Source organism: Otolemur garnettii, unplaced genomic scaffold (genome assembly GCF_000181295.1).
Source record: "Otolemur garnettii isolate 467f Iridium unplaced genomic scaffold, OtoGar3 scaffold00010, whole genome shotgun sequence".
NCBI lineage: Eukaryota > Metazoa > Chordata > Mammalia > Primates > Galagidae > Otolemur > Otolemur garnettii.
This window is the reverse complement of record NW_003852405.1, coordinates 19,654,630-19,676,667: the sequence shown is the minus strand read 5'-3', so window position 1 is coordinate 19,676,667 and position 22,038 is coordinate 19,654,630. Positions and strand designations below refer to the sequence as shown.

Here is a 22,038-nt window from a genome sequence, read left to right as displayed (position 1 = left end):
GGCTGGGGATTCGAACCCGCCACCTTAGGTGTACGTGGCTGGCGCCTTAGCCGGTTGAGCTATAGGCGCCGAGCCCCATAATACTTTCTTAAAAAATAGTATACACTTCCTTGATTAGTTCTTCCCAATTCTGTCACGATTACTTCCAATTCAGATAACACAGCAAAAAAGAAAGCCAGGTTGCCAAGAAAGTTATGCTACTGCCTTAAGTAACTGGAGCTACCATTCCATTTTTTGAGCACACAGTACACTATATATGTTGTATTATAAATACTTTACATATGTTCTCATGATACCCTCAAAATCTCTAAGAAGTACTATTATTTTCATTTTACAGATGAAAAATATGAATCTTAGGTAAGTCAAAAATTCATTAATAATATAACATAGGTTATAATGAGCTCTCATTTACCTTAGGTGGTATAGAGGAAAAAGAGAAGACACTGTTGTTGTCGTCATCATGTTTTTGTTTTTTTTTTTTGAGAGTCTCACTCTGTTACCCAGGCTAGAGTACCAAGGGGTCAACCTTGTTCACAGCAACCTCAAACTCCTGGGTTCAAGCCATCCTCATCCCTCAGCCTCTCGAGCAGCTGGGACTATAGGCAACCACCACAACACCTGGCTAATTTTTCAATTTTTAGTAGAGACAGGGTCTCACTCTTTCTCAGGCTGGTCTTGAACTCTTGAGCTCAAGGAATCCTCTCACCTTGGCCTCCTAGAGTGCTAGGATTCCAGGTATGAGCCACCTCACACAGCCAAGAAAAGACATTCTTAATATTCAAGGAACATATCAACACTAACTCATAAAGATCATTCACTATATTCATTTTTTTGTGCAAAGTAGGCTTTACGGAAAAAAGGGCGTAAGACATAAGGACTCTCTGTGGCGGCGCCTGTGACTCAGTGAATAGGGCACTCGCCCCATATACCCAGCGTGGCAGGTTCAAACCCAGCCCCAGCCAAATTGCAACAAAAAATAGCAAGGCATTGTGGTGGATAACTGTGATCCCAGCTACTCAGGAGGCTCAGGCAAGAGAACTGCCTAAGCCCAAGAGTTGGAGGTTGCTGTGAGCTATGATGCCACAGCACTCTACCAAGGGCAACAAATGAGATTGTCTCTTAAAAAAAAAAAAAAAAAGGGATGTAAGGACTCTGTAATTCTGATTTGATGGTCTCCCCTTTAAGATGAAAGAAACACACAAAAGTCAGCCATTATCCACAATGAAATTAAGAGCAAATCTTGGTGCAGGTCAAGATTTTCCATTAAATACTGCTGCAAAGTTCCCAAACGCCCAGGTCTTTGATTACTCTGCATTTCGTACTTCCTGCTGAATCAATGTATTACCTTGCCAATCATGGTAGACAAATCTCCATCACTCAGAAGAGGGTTCTGAGAATCTCCAACTCGAGAAGGATCTTTTGTTGCTTTGTCATTGCTAAAAGTTCTCCATTCAGATCCAACATCAATAACCCGGTCACCTAAAAATATAAGCATACATCTAAATCATCTTGTCAACTTAGGGCTTACATTACCAACACTGTTTAAAGCCTTCCATAGGGCTAGGAAATCTCAACATGGACATCTAGGCCCCAGCTTAAACTTCATGTCTCAGACATTTGTCCTGAAGCATTCTTTTAACTATAGTCCCAGTTTGATAACCTTCTTTAGACATTATTCTATGATTAATCACATCCCAACTCCTGGAAGAAAAAAAAGAATTAGTCAAAAATAGCAAAATAGGCCAGGGTAGTGGCTCACGTCTGTAATCATGGGAGGCCAAGGCAAGAGGATCTTGAGCTCAGGAGTTTGAGACCAAGAGTGAGACCCTGTCTCTACTAAAAATAAAAGAATTAGTCATGCATGATGGCAAGCACCGGTAGCCCCAGCTATTTGGGAGGCTAAGGCAGGGGGATTCCCTGAAGCCAGGTGTTTGAGGTTGCTGTGATCTAGGCTGACATCACAGTACTCTGGCCTGGCACAACAGAGTGATACCCTGTCTCAAAAAAGCAAAACAGAGCCATTCATATGTGATATAAAGATAAACCAATACAGTAATAATGAACCAAAACTTTCCGCAGAATTTACACTAGATGTGGGAGAAAAACACTTCTCAGAATGACATTAATGCACATATTAAAAAATCACTAAGTTTTCATAAGAAATGCTTTGTAAGCATGTCCGTAAGAAAATAAGCCCAAGCTTATTTTTCAAAGTAACTGATGAAAAATATTTTTGGCCAAAACTTAAGTCTAGACTTAGTGAGAACAAAGCCAGGTATGCACACTTCCTCTTCTTTTTAAGCAAAGAGGCAGCAGCTAAATACATAATTTAGGTCAATTAAAGGTCAATTTGATACAAATCATTTTATCTCACTTCACTTCCTCAGCTTTAGAATCCTCCATTAACTTCACATTTTAAAGCCTATAGTGGTTAAATAAGCTAATACAGTGCATGTAAGGTACTTAAAAAGTAGTTCTAAGTGAGTGCTCAATATTAGCTATTTACTGATATGAAAATAAAAAATATGGCAGATATTCGGAAAGTTTCTCCCTTTTTGGTTGGGGGTGGTAAGAGGCAGCAGTTTTAAAACATTAATCTCCGTAGAAGACTTTAAAAGTATCAAGTGTTCCACTGCTGGTATTTGGTCAATAGACCAGCAAAGGAGGATGGAGGGAACAGAAGAAAGGAACTCCATTGTAGTCCATGCTTAGTCTTATTTTATATAGTGCATTAATTAAAATGCTCATAAACAGAAGTAAAATGATCATATTCTGATCTGAGCCATATATTTAAAGAAAACGGGCAAATGCACAACAGAATGAATGAGTTATTCCTGTTGGAAAAATTTTGTTTTTCTTTTTTTTTTTTTGGCTGGGGCTGGGTTTGAACCCGCCACCTCTGGTATATGGGGCCAGCACCCTACTCCTTTGAGCCATAGGCACCACCCCCAAATTTTGTTTTTCTTTAAACAGCTGATCACCTAAGAGTAACCAGATGTCACCTGGACTACATGCACACAGTATGTCCATGTCACAGTGGGATTGAGAGTGGAGGCAGGGTCCCATCTGCCATCCCTATCTGCATGGACAACAGCCACGGAAAGCAGACTGGGGTGATCAGGCACAAGGCAGTTTTAGTAAACCATGCTGAGCAGGTGCCGAACAGGAGGAGGAAAAGGTTAAATCAGTGGTTCTCAACCTTCCTAATGCCACAATGTATTTTCATTGTTAAAAAGGGGTCATGACCCACAGGGTGAGAACTGCTGGGTTAGATGGATGAAACTGTGATGGAGTTGTTTCCTCCTCCTAATAACAAACATCACTAAACCTGGGAAGCAATTCTAATTATATAAATTAGATTTTCAAAACTTACCTAAAGGCATCAAAAGGAAATCTATCGTGCATTGAAGCCTTACTACAATATTAATCAACCAGCTCACATCTAAAGGAGATCACACTAAAGAGATTAATTAATTCGTCTTCCTTTTAGAAAACAGTAATATTTGCTCACCAAAAAAATAGAATGGAAAGGAAAAAAAATACCCACATTCTCAACACCAGAGACAGCCACTATAAATATTTTGGTATATGTTCTTTCTGCCTTTTACATTTTATATGTATAAATATTTTATACACTTTTTAAAAATTAAAATTAGATCATATTGTACCTGTTTATTATCAGCTCTTTTCACTAAATTTATATCATAAACATAAGAATAGAATTTCATCACTCTCAAATAAGCACATGGCTAAACAGAGACCTGTGGTAGAAAGACCAAAGCTGTTTAAGCTCTACAGACCTATTTTTGGGGGATGGGGAGCAGAGTCTCAAGCTGTAGTCCTGGGTAGAGTGCCATGGCGTCACAGCCCACAGCAACCTCAATTTTTAGGCAATATTTAGTCACATTAATAACATCCATCATTTAAAGTGATACAACATGGTGTTTCCACGTGCCTATGTTTTCAAAGGAGAATAGAGAATCTAACTTTCCTATTTGGCAAAACAAGCAAGCAAAAAAACACAGACTCAAACATGTAAAAACCAAAAATCGTTGTAGCCTTCAAACCTGAGTTACTTAACTAAATTGTAAGTTAAGAAAAAGCTATGCATCATCATTAATTTATAATATTTTCATTAACACAAATGAATGTATTAAGAGAACAGAAAAAATGAAAAGGCAGGTAGGTATGCCCAGATCTTTTAAGTCTCTCTAGAAATCTAAAAAGGTATTAGCCAAATGAAGATGTTTCATTAGACAGCACTTTCCTTTGCCCCAAAGTACCTTATCGTAAGTTTCATTTATTGTTTGCCTTTAATAAGACAAGTTGAATTAAAAAAGTAGTATACTGTAACTAGGAAATCCAGCACTGAGTAGTGACGTAATTTTTCCACATCTGTAGGAATGATCTAAATGATTCATCCAAGAGTCTGTGGTTTGTGCTAAGAACCATTCCCTCTTTATTTAACTGCTCGAAACAGTATTTGTAAGAGATATAATTTCCAAAATAACTCAAAGCACACCATGAAACTACAAACAGTCCAGTAGATTCTGTGCACGAGTAACAAGAAACAGGGCAAGACCAGAAAAAAAAATCAGAATACATAAAGGATTTTTTTCTTTTTTTTCTTTTTTTAGACAGTCTCACTCTGTCACCCAAGGCTAGAGTGGTGTGCCGTCATAGCTCACAGCAACCTCAAACTCTCAGGCTCATGTGGTCTCCCGCCTCAGCCTCTCAAGTAGCTAGGATTACAGACACTAGCCACTGTGCCCAGCAAGAGTCATGATACATTCTTATTGGAAATCCTGCATTAAAGACAATTTTAAAGAGAACTCTGATCAAGAGATTGTTTATAAAGAAATATTAGTAACACCAGTCTTGAAGTCACAGTTTGTTCCCCTAATATAAGCTGAGAAGGAACTCAGAATTATTTCCTAGAGACAAAGCAAATGATGGTTTACTTCCCAGACTAGCCCAAAAATGTCTACTTTATTCCTGATGTTTAGACCCTAAATTACTACTTGGAAAACAGTTTCTAAAGTACAATACAATATCAGTTCCATCCCAGAATACCTATTACATCTTTCCCTCAGATACAAGCAGGCCTCCAGCAGCAGCAGCATCTCACCTGAGGCTCTGGCCCAAGACACAGCCTAACCTTGGCCACAATAAACTCAAGTCATTCATGAACTATTATTTTTAGGTCCTCTATCCTACAGCACCGGTTTCCTTTTCCCTCTACTTGGCATGAATTGCCCTCCATAAACTTCTACTCATTCTTAAAGACTGTGCTTCATTATAAATTCAATAGTAGTTCCTCCAGGAAGTCATCCTTTCCTTCCTTTGTGTTTTCACCATGCTTAGACCTGTCACAGCTTTTACCACACTGTGTTGTATTAATTTACCCTCCTCCCTCCACACACTATCCAGAGAGTTGCTCTAGCATTTGCTTACAGCATCTCACCTTTTATCACTCTCAAATAAGCACATGGCTAAACAGAGACCTGTGGTAGAAAGACCAAAGCTGTTTAAGCGCTACAGAGCTATTTTGGGGGGATAGGAAGCAGAGTCTCAAGCTGTAGCCCTGGGTAGAGTGCCATGGCGTCATAGCCCACAGCAACCTCAAACTCTTGAGCGTAAGTGATTCTCTTGCCTCAGCCTCCCAAATAGCTAGGACTACAGGTGCCCACCACAGTGCCAGTTTTTTTTTTTTGGTTGCAGTTGTTACTGTTGTTTAGCCCAGGCCAGGTTTGAACCTGCCAGCCTTGGTGTATGTGGCCAGTGCCCTAACCACTGAGCAATGGGTGTCACCTACAAACCTGTATTTAAATGGTCCTGTCACGTACTAGATGAGGGTCATGAGATAATGATCTAAACACTCTGAGTCTCAGTTTCCACCTCTGTAAAATGGAAATAAGCTACCTGAATGAAATCTCTTAAAAATTTGTAATTTTCTGATGCTTAAGAAAATGTTGCCATCTTTAAATTAAAAATTCTACATCAGGTAAGAAACCTGCATCTGAAGGCCTATCCCATAATTCAAAGTGAATAAAAATATGCCTTACTTCAAAAATATAAGTTGGTCATATTAAACTAAACCTGGATTCTCCTTTTTAGGAAACACAGTTAATGCTAATTTAAAGATAGCAACTCAATAATCTTTAAAACATGTGAATATTATATTGGCCACACCCACAGTAATTACTCAAACACGTGTTGCAACTGACATGCTTTGAAGAATGGTATCATAGACTTAGAATCACCCTTTTTCTACAAAGTTAAGAATAAAAGAGCACTTGTATCTCCAAAACATCTGTCAGTGAAATCTCATACTAAAATTATATTATACACATAATTTCCTTTGATTCTTAACAATTCTGACATGTATGGTATCTGCCTTTGCAGAATAGGAAATGGAAATTTATTTTACAGATGAAAAAATGTTAAGCTTGAAAAAATTATTTAACTTGATGGCCTGGCATGACGACTCACACCTGTAATCCTAGCACTCTGAGAGGCCAAGGTGGATGGATTGCCTGAGCTCAGGAGTTTGAGACCAGCCCGAGCAAGGGCAAGACCCCATCTTTACTAAAAACAGAAAAATCAGTTGGGTGTGCTGGCAGATGAGTATAGTCCCAGCTATTGGGGATGCTGAGCCAAGAGGATTGTTCATGCCCGCTGCTATGAGCTATGATACCCCAAACATTTTACCCAGGGTGACAGAGAATCTATCTCAAAAAAAAAAAAAAAAGAAAGAAATTATTTAACTAGACTACATACAACTTAGGAACTGGTAAAGCCGAGCCTGGGTTCTACAGCCACTGATCCTCGTTTTATTAGGAGTAAGGGAGACACATGATTATGAAATATATACCCTATAGGAGTTTGCAGCTTAGGTCTGGGGACATAGAAAATATGAAGACAAAGATGAAAAATCATGAAGTACAGAAGATCTCAAACAATGTGATAAATTGTATAGTAAGTAGTACAGATTTGTGTTCCTCGCTATGTTACCAATGTATTACCTGCATCAGTATATCTGGGAATGAAGCCTAGAATCTTTTAAAACACATTGCCCAGCTGACTCTTAATGTACACATATGCATTTATACTCCAGATTCACTGGTATAAATAATATCCAAAATGAGTTTAGGAGGGAGAGGTCAAACTAAATTTTCTGTTTCAAATATATCTAAACTATTTTCCAATAGTGGGTACATGCTTATATTACTTTTAAGTACAATAAAAGAATTTTTAAATGGCACACAAAAAACTGGCTTTAACTAGAAATGCTACTACTAGGTTTAGACAACCCCTCATTGTAAAATACTAATTTACAGGGTGGTGCTAGTAGCTCAGTGGGTAGGGTACCAACCACATACACCCAGGCTGGCAGGTTCAAACTCAGCCTGGGCCAGCTAACGACAACTGCATAAAAAAGAGCCAGGTGTTGTGGCAGGCACCTGTAGTCCCAGCTACGTGGGAGGCTAACGCAAGAGAATCACTTGAGCCCAAGAGTTTGAGGTTGCTGTGAGCTGTGATGCCACAGCACTCTACCAAGGGCCACATAGTGAGACTCTGTCTCCAAAAAAAATACTAATTTATAAAAATCATAATAGACAAATTTCATGTTTTAACAACTACTGTAACAGCTTACTAACCCAACACTGCTGATTATATATCAATGTATGGGCAATGTAAAAGGCCAAATTTATGAACTGATGATCTAAATATAATTATACTGCCACCTTGTGTTCAACTTTTAAAATTACACGATCACGCTAAAGGATGTGGCAAAAAAAAAAAAAAAAAAAAAAAAAAAAAAACCGTAAGTGTTGCAAGAACCAATTAGTTTCATGGTAGGAACACCACAGCATTGCTTTAAAAATTGGCCCTGTTTTAGAGTTGCTATCTATATCTTAAGGATCACCAATAAAATGAGATAACTAATATCAAATCTTAACAGTTTGTATGTTGAAAATAAAAATCATATTCAAATAAAAAATCAATCAGGCAACTATTACATATTAAATAATAATATTAAAAACAGTATTAACCATGGCCACATAAAATTGAAAAAAAATTGTAGGACAGACTAAGTATTACACAGCTACTTAAATATGGGGGAGAAAAAGTATTAAACAGAAGATAGCAAATGTGTGACAAATTATATATTCTCAAGATGGCAGCAATAATCACACACATGTTCTTCTGCAATATGACCACATCAGCCTCACACTGAAGTGGAGCCTATTTATTGCATCCCCCTCAATCTATATGGGTCCTAATGATGGCTCTTACCAGTAGAATACAGAAGCCATCCTGTGCCAGTTCTAGGCATTGCCCTTAACCACTCCCGTCCAGTTTCCACTTTCTCTTACACTTGCTCTTAGGATATTTCTCTTGGAAACTGACTACTGTGTGCAAAGCAACTACTCTTAGACAACTATGGAAAAGCTCTGGAGGACGACAGATCTATGTGAGGAGGCCAAGGAGCATGGAGGCACCAGAAATCCAAGTTGAACATGCAAAGGGAGAAGTGACCTTTCAGGGCCAGCCAATGCCAACTGCCCAGATGAATCCTTCCCAAATTGCCAACCCATAAAATCTTGAGCAAAATAAAATGGTTGTTATCATCCACTAAACTTTAGGGTAGCTTGTTATGTAACTGAAATAGAAATTGATTCCTGAAGTATAATGTTGCTTTAAGAAAAGTTAAAAACATGTGGCACTGGTTTTGATATCTGAAAGATAATGAGAAAGGTGTTATTAGAGACTGAAGAAAAACTAATGTGTTTTTTGTATTATAAATTATTTCATTTAAAAAGGTGATAATAGGCTGGGTGTTGTGGCTCATGCCTGTAATCTTAGCACTCTGGGAGGCCAAGGCAGATGGACTGCCTGAGTTTAAGAGTTTGAGCTCACGATGGACTGCTGAGTATGAGACCAACCTGACCAAAAGTGAGACTCCCGTCTATACTACAAACAGAAAAACTGGCTGGTCGTTGTGGTACATGCCTATAGTCCCAGCTACTCAGGAGGCGGAAGCAAGAAGATTGCTCAAGTCCAAGAGTTTGAGGCTGCTGTGAGTTATGATGCCACAGCATTCTACCCAGGATGACAAAGTGAGACACTGTCTCAAACAACAACAACAACAACAACAGGTGATAGTAATGGGATCTCTTAGTTGCTGACTCACATAGGAAGGGTTCTGTGTGGCCGTGAATATGAAAGTTCGGCAGTATCTAGCCTTTAGTTTGATACGAAGGAACATTAGTAACAATGGGCTATTCTAATTTTCAAGCACAAATTAAAACATTAAATACAGGACTATCCAAAAACACTCTGTAAGAGTTTCAGTTTCTAAAACTGGTCATTACTGAAACCAAAGGTTAGGTGCAGTGACTCATGTCTGTAATCCTAGCACTCTGGAAGGCTTAGCTGGTAGGATCCCTCGAGACCAGCCTAAGCCAAGAGTGAGACCCCCGTCTCTACTAAAAATAGAAAAATTGGCTCGGCGCCTGTGGCTCAAGCGGCTAAGGCGTCAGCCACATACACCTAAGGTGGCGGGTTCGAATCTCCAGCCTGGGCCCGCCAAACAACAATGATGGCTGCAACCAAAAAAATGGCCAGGTGTTGTGGCAGGCGCCTGTAGTCCCAGCTACTTGGGAGGCGGAGGCAGGAGACTCGCTTGAGCCCAGGAGTTGGAGGTTGCTGTGAGCTGTAATGCCATGGCACTCTACCCAGGGGGATAGCTTGAGGCTCTGTCTCAAAAAAAAAATAAAAATAAAAATAGAAAAATTAGCCAGGTATGGTGGTAGACATCTGTAGTCCCAGCTACTCAGGAGGCTGAGACAAGGGGATGCCTTGAACTCAGGAGTTTGAGGTTGCTGTAAACTAGGCTGATGCCATAGCACACTAGCCTGGTCAACAGAGTGAGACTCTTGCCCCAAAAATAAAAACCAAAAGCTATTCAAATGCTTATTCAATAAATATGGTATAATCTAAAACATTTCATACAATGTAAAATCATATGGCAAGCACAAAATGTGTACATCATGATCATTTATTAGAACTATTACCTAGATTTAAATTTCTATGAAAAATCAGTATCTCAAATGTGAAAAAGACCACAAATGTTATTTCCTTAGTGGATCAAAGATTCTTCGCATTTTCTTGGCATAAATAATAAAGGTTGACTTGACCTGGCAATAAAGAGCACATGTCCTTAAACCACTGAGATGATGCAAATTCAATTACGTATATAGTCATGTGCTATCTAATGGCATTTTGGTCAATGATCGACCACGTGTGACAGTGGCCCCATGAGATTATCATACTGTATTTTTACTGTACCTTTTTTATGTTGAGATACACAAACACCACTGTGTTACAAATGCCTATGGCATTCACTGCAGTAACATGCTATACAGGTTTGTAGCCTAGGGGCGCTAGGCCACCATGTAGTGTGTAGTATGCTCTACCATCTAAGTTTCGTTTTATGAGTACACTATGATGTTCATACAGTCATGAAAACATTTCTCAGAATGTACCCCCATCATTAAGTAATGCATGACTGTGTAAAACAATCTAAATTTACAACTGATAAAGGACAATGACATATAGGTGATCTGTATCTATATATTTAGACTCTTGAAGTGTCATGTTGAATTAAGATATTCTCAATTTGCTTGCTAATATGCTCAGCAGAACAGAACTTTGCTAATAGACTCTTCTCCACCCACTCCTGTTTGCTCATGAATGGATTTTTCACTTGTGAAACATATGACTATACACTTAACCCAAAATATGTGTGAATGAACATACTATATATTTTAAAAATAAGTGTTAGTCATATTTTGCATATGTCAGAAGAACCAACATCACAAAGAAACAGTGCTATATAAAAAGATCTACAGGGTTCTATTTTAAATTTCTCAAAATGTAAGGTTTAATACTTTTTAGCATTCAATACTAGTAAGTCAATAAAACAAAACTAAAAAAAAATTAACTTCCTTTGGTTTGAAAGAAGAAAAAGGCTCTGTAAGCCTGTATCTTGCTCTTGCACTATAAACCTACCTTTCTCTTCCTTTATAAATTTTGTTCTATGTTTGCCTTGAAAAAAAAAAAAAGGCCCTGTGCTGTGGCTCATGCCTCTATCCTAGCAAATCTGGGAGGCCAAGGCAGAAGGATTACCTTACCTGAGCTCATGAGTTTGAGACCAGCCTGAGCCAGAGCTGAGCATTGTGGCAGGCATCCCAGCTACTTGGGAGGCTGAGGCAAGAGAATCACTTAAGCCTAAGAGTTTGAGGATGCTGTGAGCTGTGATGCCACAGCACTCTACTGAGGGCAACAAAATGAGACTGTCTCAAAAAAAAAAAAAATATATATATATATATGTATAAATTACTTGTGGAGGAAAGAAGTCAAAATGTGTTAATTAAATGAATTCAGAAAACATGCAAAAGCAATGTACCTGAATAATAAATTAAAACCATAACAACTACTCACCTACAACCAAGCCACACTCAGGACAGATCATATCACCAGCTCTGTAGTCCTCCACTAAAATTGCATCTGGATGGTTTGGACATGTGACTCTTGGAAGAGCATCCAAACTAAATGAAAAAAGAGTTATATTTTTATATTCACCAACCAAGATGTGTCAAAGTAGTCTCCTGAAGGAGAAGAAGGTAAGATTTCCAACATTTTTTCATGTGTACATTTAAAACATATGCAAGTTAAACTTTTAAAGTAAATATCCCAGTTACGGTTACTTTAAATTCTAGGTAGTCATTAGTAGGTAGATTCTATTGGAATTATTTTTATTAGTAACTGGTTTACACATATGTAAGGTTTTCAAAACATAATAAAAAACAGGGTTTTTTCTTTTAATGTGTAGGTTACTATAATTTTAAAAGATCTTGATCAGTGTATTAATGACTCACTACTGTAAAAAAGCTGATATACATATAACCATCCAGTCTGTTCCCTCTTCCACTTATTTCTCTAATCAGAATCAATTTCAGGCCTGTATTTTTCCACTTCTTGGTACCTTAGTAACAGTTTTAAATGAAAGATGATAGACGTGGCTCTGCTAAACTTAAGAGACCCAATGTTTTTACTTAGCCCAGAATTGAGTTTTTTAGCATTCAAGAAATGGTTTCAGGCCAGTGTAGTGGCTTATACATGTAATCCTAATGCTCCAGGAGTCTGAGATGGGAGGATCACTTGAGCTCAAGAGTTAGAGACTAGCTTGAACATGAGCAAGACCCCATCTCTACTAAAAACAAGAAAAAATTAGCTGGGCGTTGTGAGGCTAGAGGATTGCTTGAAGCCAGGAGTTTGAGGTTGCTATGAGCTAGGCTGACAGAGGTTCCATGGCATTCTAGCCTGGACAATAGAGTGAGACTCTTGTCTCAAAAAAAAAAAAAAGAAAGAAAAGAAAAGAAAAGGTTTCAAAAGCTACTTTTAAATCTATTTTTGATATTAATAATTTGTTCAGTAATTCTGAATAAAACAGTTTTGAGAAGACACATTAATCTTGAATTACCTGATAAAACCAGCTTTAAAAGCAACAAAGATATTTAATGTACATTTAGTAATTTGGGGGGGTCATATTGATCTCACAATCATAAAAGCTTGGTCTCAGCTAGGTGCCTGTAGCTCAAACGGCTAGGGCACCAGCCACATATACCAGAGCTGGTGGGTTCAAATCCAGCCTGGGCCTGCCAAACAACAACTACAACCAAAAAATAGCCGGGGGTTGTAATGGCGCCTGTAGTCTCAGCTACTTGGGAGGCTGAGGCAAAAGAATCTCTTAAGCCCAGGAGTTGGAGGTTGCTATGAGCTGTGATGCCATGGCACTCTACCCAGGGCAACAGCTTGAGGCTCTGTCTCAAAAAAAAAAAAAAAAAAAAAAAAGCTTGGTCTCACAGCAAGTAAGCTCCTTTTAAAAATCCACTTGAAATAATATAGTAGAAGGCAAAGTTATGACCATCACACCTATCTTAAAGATAAAATTAACTGTTCTTATAAAATCAAGGTAAAGAAGTATTTGTGATTTTAGATAAACTTTCTCATGCTAGCAAATAAAATTCAAATTCTTAATATAGAATGTAGCCACTGGAAAGCTGACAAAGTAAGCCATAGTTCCCCAAATTTATGTAGTCAAGTTAACGAGAACTATTTGTATACGTCACCTATCAAAATAAAATGCAATCCTGCTGAAGTAGTAAACTTTTAATCAAATTACCCACAAACAGAAAAGAGGAACCTCATGAATGGAATGGTGGAGGTAGTTATGAAAAGAAGGAATGGTGAAGGAATGGCAAAAACCACCAACAAGGACATTAAAACAATACAGACTACTGAAGGTGTCAGATAAGCCCAAACCCCATTTTATAGCTTATCATTTATTGTACCCACCATGCTTAGTGCCATATATGTATTATTCTCAATCTCCACAACAATCCTGCAAGAGAAGCCTTATTTCCATTTTTAAAATTATGCGCAAAGTGACTTGCCTGAATTAATGAGCTTAGATTTGAACTCAGAATACTTGTGCTCTTCTGTCAGAACACTAGGCAGTTTCACAGGCTAGTAACCATACATCTTCCTCAGGAAAAAGTGCTAATGCTAGAAATACCGCATTTACCTTTTCTTTCTTCTCACTGGTAGAAAAACTTGCAAGAGAGAAGTAACTACCATAACATCTGTATCTAAGAGCTGGATGTATCTAAAAAAAAATTTACTTCCAACTTTTTAAAAACAAAAAAGAAAGTAAAGGCAAACAAAGGGTAAAAAGTTTATCCAGTAAATTTACTATATGTACTATTTAACCAGTGCAACTTTTTTAACAAATAAAATTTCTTATTATATGCAAAAGCTGGGCCAAAATCTAACCACATTTACCTTTCAGACCTAATGCCATGAGACAATGTAAGTTGTATTTGGGTGATTTGAGGAAGCCTAGTTTTCCATTTCACTTATAAGGAAACTTATGTCACTTACCTGACACAACCACACCCCATACAGCATGACTGATTTTTCAATCACAGAGTTAGAATAAGTAAACAAGAGTGTCACTGACTTGAAAGTTTTCCCCAACCCCAATTTTTTCTTTCCTCACCATAGTAAGTCTTGATAGTTACCAGAAAGGGCTTACTATTTTGTGAATATGATTTTTGCTGGTGAAATTCATCAAGTCTATAAATGAGAATAAAAACTGCGCCAGAGCTGCCCTCAACAAGCTGTAGTAATAATTTGAAACTTCCAATACAGTAGGAGCTAGAGGCCAACTGTTAAAATAGCAACATTGACATGACTCAGTTTGTACTTATGCAAAAATACTAATATCTACCTCACGGTGGTAATGAAAGATATAATTAGGGTCTGCAAGCATTTTGCAGGTCATAAGATTAAAGGTTGTGTCTCGGGGCACTGCATACATTTCCTGTAGACATGAATGCGTTTTAAAATATATATTAAAGATCGACTTCCCAAGATATATAACTAATTTTCCACAGGAAAGGTTTTCTTTAGGAGTACTCAGACATTTGGAAGGACAGCCTTAGGCAGGGGACTAATCAACTATTCGGATGTGCTCTCTAGCTTCCACATTGGAGGGCCGCTGAGATGGTAACCAGTTTCCATCCAGTTTACTAACACTGACGTTCCTAACTTTCTAGCTGTCATATGGATAGGAACCTGGAAGTAATGGTTTTATTTTCCCCTTTGGAAAGGAAAAATTATGGACCTTGGGCTGTTCGGGCCGTAGGTGGAAAAAAAAAACAGTGTCGAAAAAATTAACACACACACAAAAGTAAATATATTAGTAAAAGACGCGAGGCCAAGGGCAGGAGAAACAGGAGCCCACCGGGGCCCACGCAGGGTGGTGTCTGAATGGAAGAGAAGACCTTGGACACCCAGGCAGTAACGCCGACAGCTCGGTATCCCCTGCGACACCCCCTGACACTTCTGCTGTCTCCAAGTGCCTTTGTCCGGGCCGGCCAGCCCGTCTCGCCGCTTTTCTCCCGTCCGTCCGGGACGCTCTGCTTTACACGAACCCTCGGCACTCGCCGCCCTCCCCTCAGCTGGCCGGGCTCGGCAGGATATACTAACCGGCTGGTAGACGCCATCTTCGCACTCACTGCGGTTCCACCAACAAGCTACGAGAGAAAGCTACGCTGAAAACAGGAAGAGCTAGTGGCGGTAAGACGCGGCGAGAACGGCCTTTATAGGCGAGTCACCCACGCAGTCGTAACAGGGAGCGGCTACGGGTCGGGAGAAAGGCCAAGAATAGTGAGATCTCCTACGCCACGTGCTTTGCTTTTTCTTATGTTGTGTCTCTGTTATTGTCATTTGCTATGATGCAGGGCCAATCAATGTAACTATCCGGGAAAAGTCTGAAAGGAACCCTGCAAACAGCCAACACCAGAGCTACTGCCCATCTGACTGAGTTAAAACAAAAAGAAAACCCTGGCTTCGTGGTGGGGGCAAAGCCCACATCCCCAGGTCTAACCACCCCTTCTTCTCTCACCCTCTCCACCACTCCCACCCCTCCAGTCATTTACTCCCCATGGAACTCACCCAAGGGGTGATTCATTCTTAGTAAAGAACTTTGAATAAAAAGAGAAATCCTCTTAGGTCATCCTGAACAGATGTCCACTCAGGCTCTGTCATCAGCTAGCATGCTGTGGCTTTCTTAGGCATGTCTTTTAGCTCATCAGTGCAAGTGGCAAGATTCCATACGCTTTTAGAATTGGCAGGAGATGAAACAAAACCGTGTGATAGCCCTATATGCATGAGAGGCACAAAGATCTGAGGTCTGCCCTGATATATATATATTTTTCATGGCCTTTGCAATTTGGCTGATAGCTAAGTATAGATAACTTGATTGAACGGCTAAAAACTGCGAAAGGTCCCTAGATTCATTCATTAGCCAAACTAAAGTCAAAATAGTAATAATGACGACGACAACAGTAACACTGGAAACAAATCAGCCTTAACAATGTGGAGATTGGAAGAGAGAGGATGCTGTTTAGTCTCTACGGGGAAGAAGACAGAATATAGTGACTACTTTGTTCGGTTGGGGATGGGATTTAAAAGCTACTGAGCACGCAATGTTTTCTTGAGAAGGTGGGGACACAAGCTTCTTTAGAAAGAAAAAGGAAAGTGAGAGGGAGGAATTTAGAAACTGAAATCTAGGTGGGGAGGGTTTCCTTTTTTTCAGTCTTCTGTAATTTTAAAACGTTACTGTATTCTTGTGGGTTTAATATTTAAACCTTAATAATTTGGGAAAGTTTCAAAAATGCCAACCTATTCTAGCTATGCCAAGTGCAACCGGGAAAGGGCTTGGGGGTGTTCTACCCCAATCCAGTAGAGGATTCTTGGTAGAGCATCCTAGTTTGGAAGAAAGAGAAGAGAAGGAGGGCACAGGGACATGTCTTAAAGATCAAGACCAAGGATCCAGCACCTAGTGAATTCATGGTAGGCACTTAATAATGTTTATTGAGGAGAAAAAATCAAAATTCCAGAGGAGGGAATCAGACAGACTGGTTAAATTACTCCTGCTCCATCTGGAGAGCTTTTTATCTGTCATAACCTTATAAAGATTTCTTTAATATTAAAATAAAAGGAGCTTAAATAAGCTGCTCCTTTTCTTTTGTTATAACAGCATTGGCAAATCATGAAGTTTTAAAATCAATATCATCCCATTTAATCTTTATTTTTGATCCTGAGATTAACATATACACATACCCCGCACATTGGAGTTTATCACCTAAGACCCAGTGACCTAGACTACCATTTTCCAAAACTTCTAGTTTATGTCATCATTTTTATTTAAATCAATTACATCAATTACTAAGATAATTTAGTTATATCAATTGTTTAAATTACTTCATTTTCTAAACTTAGAAATTTACTTGAAACGTTCTATCACTATTGTGAGAACACAACTTCAGGTACTAGTTATAGCTTCTCTAAAGTATGAAATGCTTTACATGTCTAGTAAATGGTTTAAAAATGACTTGTGACAACCTAGATATATTTTTATTAAAAAACAACTTTATAGAGATATAATTACATAAGATTCACTTGTTCAAAATTCAGTGGTGTTCAGCAATTTTACTGGGTTATGCAACCATCCCTCCAGTCCAGTTTTAGCACCTTTCCATCATCCCATCACTCACACCCATTTGCAGTAAATGCCAGTCATCATCCCCATAAGATCTTTCAAATCCATTCACAGGAAATGCCCATTCCACTCCTAGTCTAGTTGTAGAAACCACTAATCTTTCTGTCTCTATCATTTTGCCTTTCCTGGCCTTTTTTTAAAGTAGAATCATATGTTGTCTTTTGAGTCAGGATTTTTTCACCTGGCATAATATTTTGGAGATTCATTACATTTAACTCATGATCTCACTTTTGGGAACATTGATATATAAATGTCTATTATAGAAGTGTCTAGGTGGTTGGATGGTGATGCTGGAGAAAATGGCGATTCCCTAGCATAAGCAAGATTTGAAAAAAATTTAGAAATTATGAGACGTATTCTGTTGACTAGGAAGAAAAGGATTCAGTGGACTATATGACCAGATCTGACTGGTCTCTTTTGGAGATAGAACAATACTCCTAGAGTATTAAACAAGCCTTATGTGTCTTGTAGCTACTGGGCCATATGTATTCTTTCTGTAAATGTGAAGGTTTTTTAAATTTTTCAGATTTTTTTTATCATCTATGAAAATGTTCAAACAAAAAAATTAGAGAAAATAATGTAATGAATCCCTATAATATTTGTCATCCTGATTAAGCAATTTTCAAGATTTTGCCAGATTTATTTCATGTTCTCTTCTCTATTTCTCTGTTTGATAACATTTTTGTTTGTTTGTTTGTTTGAGACAGAGTCTCACTATGTATCCCTTTCTAATCATGCCTGAAAGTCCTGCTCCCCTTTTGGGGAGGGACATACTAACTAAAGCAGGAACAACCATTTATATGAATATGGGACAGGAACCTATATTATGCCTTCCCTTATTAGAGAAAGAAATTAACCCAGAAGTGTGGGCTACTTAGGGACAGGTGGGAAGAGCACGATAGGCTCAACCAGTCCAAATTAAGTTAAAGAATCCTGCCATCTATCCCAATCAAAAACAATATCCTCTAAAAACAGACACTAAGAATGGACTAATACCCATAATACAGAATCTAAAGCATCAGAAATTATTAATATCTTGTAATAGTCCATGTAACACTCCTATTCTGGGAGTGCCAAAGCCAAACAGAACTTGGAGACTAGTCCAAGACCTCCACATTATAAATGAAACGGTCCTTCCTCTCCATCTGTAGTTCCCAATCTGTATACTTTATTATCTCATATCCCTGAAAAGCCTGCCTATTTCGCAATTCTAAACTTAAAAGATGCCTTCTTTTGCTTTCCACTTCATGAAAATTCCCAAAACCTTTTGCTTTTGAAGACTCTTCTGACTCCAACACCCAGCTCACATGGACTGTGTTACCCCAGGGATTTAGGGATGGCCCTCACTTGTTTGGACAAGCCTTAGCCAAAGACTTGAGTCGTTTTTCATATTCTACAGCAACTCTTATTCAGTATGTAGATGACATTCTTTTGGGAGCATCAGATGTAGAGGCATGCCACAAAGCTACACAAGCTCTATTAAACTTTCTAGCTGATTTTGGGTACAAAGTTTCCAAGGCTAAAGCCCAATTATGTGTCCCAGAAGTTCACTATTTGGGTCTCCAGCTTTCACAGGGGAAGAGAGCCTTGGGCAAAGAAAGAATAGAACCAGAACTGGCTCACCCTAAACCTCCAACTCTCAGACAACCTCGAGGCTTCTTAGGAATTACAGGCTTTTGCAGACTCTGGATTCCTGGATATAGTGAAATAGCTAGACCACTCAATTCTTAAATTAAAAATGCCCCTAAAGAGGGCCTAGTCACTCTAGAATGGAAACCACAAAACGGATAATAAGAACTTGGGAGGTATGTCAAAGAAATAATCCTTTAAATCACCATCTGGCTCCCCTGGGTATACAGAGACAAGGTAAATATCCAGGCGAAGATTGGCAAATAGATTTCACTCACCTCCCTAAAGTACATGGCATACAATATTTGCTGATATTTGTGGATACTTTTACTAATTGGGTGGAAGCATTCTCTCATAGAACAGAAAAGGCCCAGGAAATTGTAGAGGCTTTAGTACATGAGATTATCCCCAGGTTTGGACTCCCTTGGGGTTTGCAAAGTGATAATGGGCCGGCCTTCAAAGCAGCTGTTACACAGGGAATATCTAAAGCCCTGGGCATAAAATATCATCTACACTGCTCTTGGAAGCCCCAGTCCTCTGGGAAAGTAGAAAAAATGAATGATAAAATCAAAGGACAGTTACAAAAGCTAACTCATAAGACTCATCTCCCTTGGACTAAATTGCCCTCCATTGTTTTCCTTAGAATAAGAAATTTACATCAGAAACTCGCTGTAGCCCAATCGAATTATTATATGGAAGACCTTTTTTAACTATTTATTATTAGATCAAGAAACTACTGCTTGAATTAGTAAAACATATTACTTCTTTAGCTAAATTTCAACAAATTCTTAAAAACCTCCTAACTACATTTTGACATTCAACATGAAAGGAGCTTTTCTCTCCTAGAGATCTAGTCATGAGTAAAACTCTTCCCTCTAATTCACCTTCCCTAACCCCAACTTGGGAAGGTCCTTTTTCTGTTATCTTGTCTTCTCCTACAGCTATTAAAGTTACGGGAATAGATTCCTGGATACATCATTCATGAGTTAAATCCTGGAACCCACCCCCTTCTACAGAAGCAGACCAGGAAGAGAATCAACCACTGTTCACCTACACTTGTGAGCCTAAAGAAAATTTAAAGTTATTATTTAGAAAACAGTAAGAAAAGTGTTAATATAGTTTTCTTTTAAACATCACTGACTTTGTTCCTCCAACCTGACACCGTAATTAACTCCCTCCTCTCACTGTTCTACCCTTGCCTTTTAATGTGCTAGTCAGATTTGTGTCTTCCAGAAATGTCATCAAGCCACACACAGTAAAGATGGTTCCAGTCCAAGACCTGATTCTATCGTGAACCCTGGATCACTCTCCCTCCAGAGAAACCCTAGCTGCCCCCTTCCTATCATCGCCGGACTCAGCAGGAAGCAGTTAGACGGGAGTCTTCATCCCTTTTCCATAACAGCAGTTAGAGTTTCTACTTGGAGAGGGAGAGCTGATACAGGACAAGTGGCATCCCAGCCAGCTCGTGGAGCTGGGGGCGCAGACCTGCTGCCTCCACCTTGGCCATGTTGGTGCTGTGGCAGCAAGCAGCGGAAACAGCGGGCTGGAGGGTGGGCAGGGGGTCCCCATTTACTAGGCCTGGGGATGAAAGGGATTATAGCTATTCATTTGGGACCCAGACATGTTGTTCCAGACATGTCCCGGACACAATGTCCCAGACAAGCTAAATGTAACTAAATGTAACCACTAAGCCCTGCTAAATGTAACTGCTAAATGTAACTACCTAGAGGGCCAGACATGTCCCAGACATGATGTACAGAGGGCCAGAGTTGTTCCACACATGTCCCAAACAGGATGTCCCAGATAAGCTAAATGTAACTACCAAGCCGGGGTAAATGTAACTACTGAGGGCCCCATGTGGCTGTATTATACTCCTAGACAAAGAGCCTAGGGACAGACAGACAGAGATGGAGAGAGAGCACTTTTCTCTCCTGACTTGTGTTTTCTCTCTCTGCCAGGAACTCTGGCGCTTCTGTATTCTTTTCTGTAAATAAATCCTGTCTTACCACTGATCTGTGGTCCATGGATTCATTCTTCGAATCACCAAGACCAAGAACCTACTTATTGAAGAGCAAAATTTCAGTAGCAATACTTCTAATGTGGAGCCAGAGAATGAAAAGCGAGGGGCTTTCCAGGAGCTGCCAGAACTGGTTGAGTTCTTTGAAGTGGGCCCGATGTCCTAAGATGTCCGGCCTCTGCCACACACCTCACATTCATTAACATCTAATGGCTTCTTGGTTATCTTGTCAGGCAAGTATTGTTTCTCCTTCTAAAGCAGTGTTTTTCAACCATTTTTTTGTTATCTCACGGCACACTTGAACCTATAGTTAAACTTCCATGGCATGCTTAAATCATGTTGATCAAAACAAGAATCAACTGGGCCTCTCATAATGCCCCACACCAGAGCAAACTGTGGCCCTGAACCATTGCCTGGCCTCTGTGTCCATAGGCTGCTGGCACTGAAGTGGGTTGCACAGAGGAAAGAAAAAACAAAACAAAACAAAACAAAAAAAAAAGGAAAAGAAAAAAACCAAGAATCAAAAAATATATACTTACTGTGCTTTGAAGTTCTTTTGAAAATAGTTTAACTAATCTTTAAAAATTTTCACTGCACACCTAAGATCCTGTCACCACACACCGGTTGAAAATCACTATTCTAAAAGCTTAGAGAGGCTGACCAGGTAAATTTCCCCAAGTCACATGGTAAGTTACTGGTAGAATTCACAGCCAGAAACAACTGACTCCAAAGTATTCTCACGTCTATGCATGCGTAGTATGTAACTGGTATTGCAATACTCTATTTCTAGGCCCAAATTAACTGTGCTGTGGGAAATACAGGTTATTTTTGTGGACATATTCAGTATCTTTTTGATTTCTTAATACAGGCTATACAGCTTTATTTAAATTTAAGTAGAAGTAATAATAAAAATTAGAAATCATGAAGTTAGAAATAGTAGCAATCATTCATATAGTACTTACTATATGCCAGGTACTATTTTAAGTAGTAAAATAGATTTTGTGTGGATTAATTCATTTAACCTTCCCCCCAAATTTTTTGAGTTCAGTACTATGATTGTCCCCATTTCACAGAGGGAGAAACTGAGGTACAGAATGGTTAAGTAACTTGCCTGAGGTCATATGGCAGTGCACGGACTGGAGCCCTGGCAAGTTGGCTCCAGAATCCATATAGTAGGCCTTGTAATATTAAT

At 39.0% G+C, this 22,038-nt stretch overlaps 1 protein-coding gene and 1 non-coding gene across 2 annotated transcripts in view; one reads left to right on the top strand and one right to left on the bottom strand.

Moving 5' to 3' along the window:
* GTF2B (general transcription factor IIB) overlaps positions 1-15,180 on the bottom strand; it is a 23,819-nt gene extending 8,639 nt beyond the window's left edge. The window contains exons 1-3 of the mRNA XM_003784172.2: positions 15,124-15,180; positions 11,512-11,618; positions 1,346-1,479 (exon numbers count right to left, since the gene is read on the bottom strand). Coding sequence (XP_003784220.1) covers positions 1,346-1,479; positions 11,512-11,618; positions 15,124-15,140 — 258 coding nt within the window. The 5' untranslated portion in view covers positions 15,141-15,180. The remainder of the gene's footprint in view (positions 1-1,345; positions 1,480-11,511; positions 11,619-15,123) is intronic.
* Positions 15,181-21,169: 5,989 nt separating this feature from the next.
* LOC111723320 lies at positions 21,170-21,308 on the top strand. The gene has a single exon (XR_002771891.1). It is a non-coding gene; the product is annotated as a small nucleolar RNA SNORA42/SNORA80 family (small nucleolar RNA).
* The last annotated feature ends 730 nt before the right edge of the window (positions 21,309-22,038 follow it).